Source organism: Lotus japonicus, chromosome 6 (assembly GCF_012489685.1).
Source record: "Lotus japonicus ecotype B-129 chromosome 6, LjGifu_v1.2".
NCBI lineage: Eukaryota > Viridiplantae > Streptophyta > Magnoliopsida > Fabales > Fabaceae > Lotus > Lotus japonicus.
The window spans coordinates 13,667,599-13,674,420 of record NC_080046.1 but is presented as its reverse complement, the minus strand read 5'-3'; the positions used below and the strand labels follow the sequence as shown (position 1 = coordinate 13,674,420).

Below are 6,822 nucleotides of genomic sequence, written 5' to 3'. Positions count from 1 at the left end.
AAGTCAGAGAATGGCAAGTCGTATTTTAGATCGGAGAACAAACTTTCGAATAAGTAGGTGAAGTTTCGCCCTTGACCATCTGTTTTCCCAAAACAACATGGTTCATCAGGGGCGCAGGGAATTATGTCCAGGTGGGCATCTAGGCCATCTTTCCTAAAATTATATTTAGTGACTAAGTCGATGACAGCTTTTGGGGTGCAGATCTTAGAAAATTGTTTTTTGATTTTACTAGAAACCCATAGAGAATCAGCAGGAGATGGAGTGGTGGAGGCAGAAGCTTCCCTACGAGTACGTTTGGTAGTCATTTTCAAAGGATTCCTGAAAGGAAGAGTTTCAAAGTGTGAGAAGAAGAGAAAAAGTAGTTTGAATTTCTGGGTGGAAATGCAAAACTTTGATTTTCTGGGTAGAAAGGTAGAACATTGTGTTGAGTTTCTGGGTTTAGTAGAGTAAGTTGTTCATGTGAGGCTAAAGTTTCAAAAGCAAAATAAGAAATGTAGAAGTTAGAAAAGAAAAGAGGATGAGGTTTACCTGTGAAGGAGAGAAGTTTGAGCGATTTCTGGGATTTTGGTGATGAATGCAGTGGGGAGCGTCGAACGTTAAGCAAACTCGGTGGAGAAAATAGAAACATTTCTACCGTTTTGGCTGATTAGAGAGGATGATGAGAGTAAGAAAAGTGAAAATGAGAGTGTGAGAGAAGGGTAAGAATTTCGGATCTTATATAGAAAAGGGGAGGGAAGATGAAAAGGTGAATTAAATGGTGAGTAAAGGGACGCGTGTCCTCGCGTGTGGGTTGGGTTCGAGGTATGAACTCTGACGTTTGGACCGAAGGGACACGTTGGTCTGAAAATTTTGAATTGGAAGGGGTGTGATTTGGTAAGGGAAAAATGGTAAGGGGTATTACAGTCTAAGAGACGTGACGTTTCGAGGCTAGTCAGGTTGCAGGAGGGGGTATGACTTTACGTTTAACATTTATAGCACTTTATTACATTAATTGCAGCTTTGATAATTATGATAGTGGAATTTTTAAATATATAATAGTATTGTAGCCCCAAGTTCCCAAAAATATGCAGAAGATCCACTTGATGAATTTAAAGCAGGTAAAGCAATAATGATTTCGAAATCTGCCACGGTAAGGGCATATGAAGTGACAGCTGAGTGGATGTGACAAGTTTGATTCAACACACAAAGATGATGTTCATTAGGTGTTTTGTTAAGGTTTATAAGTATTTGAATTTACACGCCTTTATTGACATTTTATGTGGTGTAAATAGCTGAGGGCTTAACAAAGACATTTTCGCCTTATACTAAGCCTTAGTGTCTTGAGGGCTTGTGGTCTGGTATGGGCTGATCAATATTTATAGCAATTAGGCTGACCGAATCATGTATTAAATGGGCCGGATAACCCATGATCCAACCGGATTAAAACCCAAACTATAAATAAAAGAGGACCGCCCAAGCGGCGGGGGGCTATCATTTCACGTATTTTTACTCACTTTGTTTACTTTTGCTTGCTCTCTAAATTGGTTAGCCTTAGTTTGTGGTTCTATACTGGAACAGCTTTCATTTGAACTCTGTAATATAAGTGCAATGAAAATGGATTTTGAGAGGGAGGGAGGGAGGGAAGAAGTAAATTTTAATTTTTTTTTTGATAAAGAAATATAGAGAAAAGAAAAGTGAAATTTCTACATAGTTGCTTACTCATGTCATTTGGGTTTATGAGTATGCCTAACTTTCCAATTCACTATGAATAATTGAAGTCATTATTTGTTCTTGTATTTTTTTATGACATTCTAGTGTATAGTTCTACTAGGAGTCAACATATAGCCCATTTAGCAAATGTTTTGAATCTGATGCAGTTGAACTTTGTTGAGATTTGGCTCATTATATTTTGGGCTAAAATCTTTAGTTTATTAGGATTTGATTTAATGTGGATTGTAAAAGGTTTTAAGGGATTGTTATAGGATTTATTAGGATTTTATTGTAAAATAGAGATCAATAGAATCCACCTCTGATGCATGGGTACGCACTTTTGGGCCGCGTACCCGTACCGGGTACGTACCCGGTACGCATACGCTCCCGGTACGCGTACGGTACGTACCCGTTACAAAAAAAAAGGGTTCCGGGCCAAAACGACGTCGTTTTGGCCTTTTTTTTTCCTGGCTCAAAACGACGTCGTTTTGACCATTAAAAAAAAAGAACCCTAAATCGCGTGAAAACACAGAAAAAAGAACCAGAACCGCTGAGAAGAGGAAGAAGAGGTTCAAGGGTTCACGAACCAGAGGAGGAAACCAGCGCCGCGCGTCCTCTCCTCCGCCGTCCTCTCCACCGCCGGCCACCACCGCAGGTACCCGCGCTCCTCCACATCATTTTTATGTTGCTTTTTTCCTTTCATTTGTTCTTCCTCTGCTTTGTTGAATTTGGTTGAATGGTTGATGCCCTGGTCAATTTTGATTCTGTGTATTGCTTGCATAGTGGTTGAAGCTTGTCAATTTTTTGGTGGGTCTTGCATACAAGCATTTTTCTGTTTAGAAAGTTCCATTTTGTGCAAGTTTTTAAAGCTTGATTGGATAAATTGGATTCCCTTGTTCTTTGTTAGGTTGATAATTTGATAAATGTCTTCTCAAAGTTCAAGCGGCAATGCTTCAACTGCGTCTAGTAAATTTTGCGGTGGAGTTGTTCCGAGTAAAAACCCCCTTTGGGGTTATGTCACTGTAAAATCAAGTAAGGCTGGTGGACGTGGGAATACATCTTGGACTTGCCACTACTGTGATACTACATTTAATGGTTCCTATTCTAGAGTGAGGGGTCACTTAATTAGGGTACCACAGCAAGGGGTTAGCTTTTGTAAGAAAGTCTCAGATGATTGCTTTGAAGAGATGAAACAAATTGAAAGGGAGGCCGTTGAGAAAGCAAAACTTGTTCAAGTTCCTTTACCGACGGGAACTACAAGTTTGAGACCACCCTTGGATGATGGGAGCAAGAAACGGAAAGGAGGAGCATTAGAAAAGGCATGGAACAATGAGGCTAGAGATCAATTGACTAGTGAAATTGCTAGATTCTTCTACTCAGCTGGTTTGCCCTTCAATGTTGCTAGAAATCCATATTTTGTGAAAATGCTCAACTTTGCTGCAAACAATACTATATCGGGCTTTGTTCCACCTGGATACAATTCTATTAGGACTACATTGTTGCAAAAAGAGAAGGCCAACATAATGAAACTACTTCAGCCTATCAAAGATACTTGGCCAGAGAAAGGGGTGAGCATAGTGATCGATGGATGGACAGATGTGCAGAGAAGACCTTTGATAAATTTTATGGCAGTTTGTGATTCAGGACCTATGTTCTTGAAGTCTGTTGATGGATCTGGTGAATTTAAGGACAAACATTATATTGCACGGAAGATTTTGGAGACCATTCGTGATGTTGGGCCACTAGATGTGGTCCAAGTAATTACTGATAATGCGCCGGTGTGTAAGGCTGCTGGTTCTATTGTTGAAAGTGAGTATCCGCATATCTTTTGGACTCCATGTGTTGTTCACACATTGAACCTTGCACTCAAAAGTATTTGTGCTCCAAAAAATACTTATGCTAATCAAGTTGCCTACAAAGAGTGTAGCTGGATATTTGAAATTGCTGATGCTGCTCGTTTAATTAAGAACTTCATCATGAATCATTCTAAGCGGCTATTTATGTTTAATCAATTTGTGCGCTTGAGGTTGCTTGCAGTTGCTAATACTAGGTTTGCTTCAACCCTCATCATGCTTAAAAGGTTGAGAGATGTTAAGCATGGTTTGCAATCTATGGTTAATGATGAACAATGGTCTAGCTACCAAGAGGATGATCCTGTGAGGGCTACATTTGTGAAAGAAACAATTCTAAAGGATAGTTGGTGGAAGGAGGTTGATTATATTCTAAGCTTTACTAATCCCATATATGACATGCTTCGTGCTTGTGATACCGATGAATCAACACTTCATTTGGTTTATGAAAAATGGGATTGCATGATTGAGCAAGTGAAGGTTGCAATATTTAAGCATGAGGGAAAGGGGCTAGATGAGTATTCGGGTTTTTATGAAGTGGTGCATGGCATCCTAGTTGATAGATGGACTAAAACTAGCACACCACTTCATTGCTTAGCTCATTCACTTAATCCAAGGTAAATTTAACTCAATTTTTACTTACATTTTGCATTCTACTCTTTCTTTGATGAACCAACTAACTTTGACTTGTTCATCATACTTTCTATCATAGGTATTATTGTAGGCAATTGTAACACCCCGATTTCGGTGGCGTCACTTTAGTAACCAAAAAGAAACTTAAAGCGGAAAAACGTGAATATTTTTTTTTGATAATACAATCAAAGACTGAAAGAAATGAAACTCAACAACAAAAGATAACATAACTAATATACAATAATATTTACAGCCCCCGCTGTAAGTAACAAACTACGTCACGAGTATCCTCCAGTGACAAGAAGTAGTAGAAAGTGGCGCCCGTAGGCAATATGTACAATCCAAAGGAAAAGTTAGGTGTCCGCAACACCATCCCTCAAAATGAGAATAAGTTAGCCCAAACGGCCTAAAACAAGACCCCCTAGTCCAACCAACTCTCTGTGATTTCCGTAGAGAAACCACACAAAAAGCTATCGGCAGGAAGCTACCCTGTCCCCAACTAGAAACATGACGGTCAGAGCTAAGACTCTACTCCTACACTAATCCTATCTCGAGGAGCTCACACCAGCACTTACTCAATCCTACATGCTAGCGTGATCGTCGTCCGAATCTGAATCCAGAACGACCAAGTCTATGTACACCATCCTACCTCCTCTCGCTACCCCGATGCGCTCCGGTGCTAGCCTCACGGGCTTAGGGCCCGAGCCAAAATCATCGATGACAGCGATAGTGGGTGAGCTAGACTCCGCAGAAGTCCCTCCCACAGGCTCCTCCTCTGAGGGGTCCTCTTCATCAGAAGATGACGGTGGTGGTGGTGCTCCCACTCCTGGTCTGTAGTGCACGCCAGGTGGCAAGTTGAAGCTCACAGTGTACCTCCTTAGCACTCCCTCTGTCAGGTGTCCCAGTCGGTCGACGCGGTCCTCCATAATCCTCCCCGAATAGGTCGCACGGTGGCCAGCGGGGTCGACCACCCACGAACCGAGGTCATCCTGGTCCAGCATCTCAAACCGCCCCCCCCCCCGAAGGGTGGACCATCGTAAACCAGTCCGCCATAGACATCTGACAATGGGCGTAGTCCGCCAAAGCACACACAAAAGACTCGAGGGTCAACTCCAAAGAATTATGTAAATAATAAAACCAATAGGTAAAGATAAGGAGTAGCCACTTAGGCTTATAAGTTAGAGATAACATCCTAGGGTTGAATATTTCACAATGAATATAAAAGACGATAATAACAATTAGCATGCATCAAATAGGTTTAACAAGTATCAATCACACTCAGCAACTAAGTTAGTATGCATGTTGCGTGAAATGCAATGCTGGTTGACAAGATGCATTCCGGAAAGATGGGCATCAATGAGTTAGCCCTAACACCAGCCACGGTGGGACCATTTCTGCTCGCGTGTCTCTTATACCACACAAAGCGTAGTCAGATCAGCAGTGAACCCGAAGGTCTGCCATTTCCGTCTGCTACTAAGAATCACCGCAGTGTTCTTATATGGAAATCCGGGTCTTATGACCATTTTGGAATCCACCGAGGTCCGGTATCCCGCCGTGTATTAACCTCAAAATGAGTGCATGAATGCAAAATGATTAGCCAAACAACGTCTCCGACCTCACTCGACACGTCGCCACGTGTTCTAACTAACTTACTGTCTCTATAAGGAATACCCTAAGGTAAATGTCGATTCTGCGACAAAATACAGTTAATCATAAAAAGAGTGCAATCACTCATGATAACTCTTCGAGTCATTGATGCTTTCACGAAGTCTCACGCTTCAGCGAAGTCTTATACAATCACGAAGTCTCACGCTCCAGTGAAGTTTTATGCTTTCACGAGGTCTCACGCCTCAGTGAATTTACACACTTGCACGAAGTCTCACGCTTCAGTGAAGTTTCATGCCGTTCACGAGGTCTCACGCCTCAGTGAAGATCCATGCTTTTCACGAGGTCTCACGCCTCAGTGAAGCTTCTCGGCTCATCCCTTGGATGGCTAAACAAACTACTCCAAGAGCGAAGGAGTATCAACATACTCAGAACTTAAAATTTCCCTAAAACTTGGATTCGACGACACTTCTCATTTTTCAAAACTAATATTTCAGTCCTAAGCTTGCATCCGAGATTGTTATCATTATTTAAAGGTTTAGAGGTTGTTTAATATCTTATGAGTTTTCCTTGTAAAAATAGTTTCCATTTAGTCTTATCGTAATTCCTATGAGTTTCAAAGATCCCATAATCCCAAGTAATTCCCAGATGATGTCTCGATCCACTAAAACCATAACAAGGCCCGAACTCCGTTCGTCCCGTCAAACTTTCTCAAAATCTCATAAAAATTTGGCATGACCTGCCCGTTATCCTCACTCTCCAGTACCACAGATATACGTGTAATAGCATAGTTAAATTAGCACAGTCCAACAATCATGGCACAGATATCAACACATCCTAGATTAACCACGTAGCACTTAGCATATAGGGCAGATATCACACATCCTAGATTAACCATTTAGCACATAGCATGTGATCCAAACTCAAAACAGTCAATAGATGAATAATCATCATTGTCAGTCGAAGCCTCAGAAAACATTTTCCCAGTCAAACACAAACAAGTGCATAAATAGTAAATCAAGTCGAATTCGTCGACACCTAAAGC

General features: G+C 41.2%; 1 protein-coding gene across 1 annotated transcript; it reads left to right on the top strand.

Moving 5' to 3' along the window:
• Positions 1 to 2,612: 2,612 nt before the first annotated feature.
• LOC130724938 (uncharacterized) lies at positions 2,613 to 4,160 on the top strand. The gene has a single exon (XM_057576205.1). The coding sequence runs from the start codon at positions 2,613 to 2,615 to the stop codon at positions 4,158 to 4,160; it is 1,548 nt and encodes a 515-aa protein (XP_057432188.1).
• The last annotated feature ends 2,662 nt before the right edge of the window (positions 4,161 to 6,822 follow it).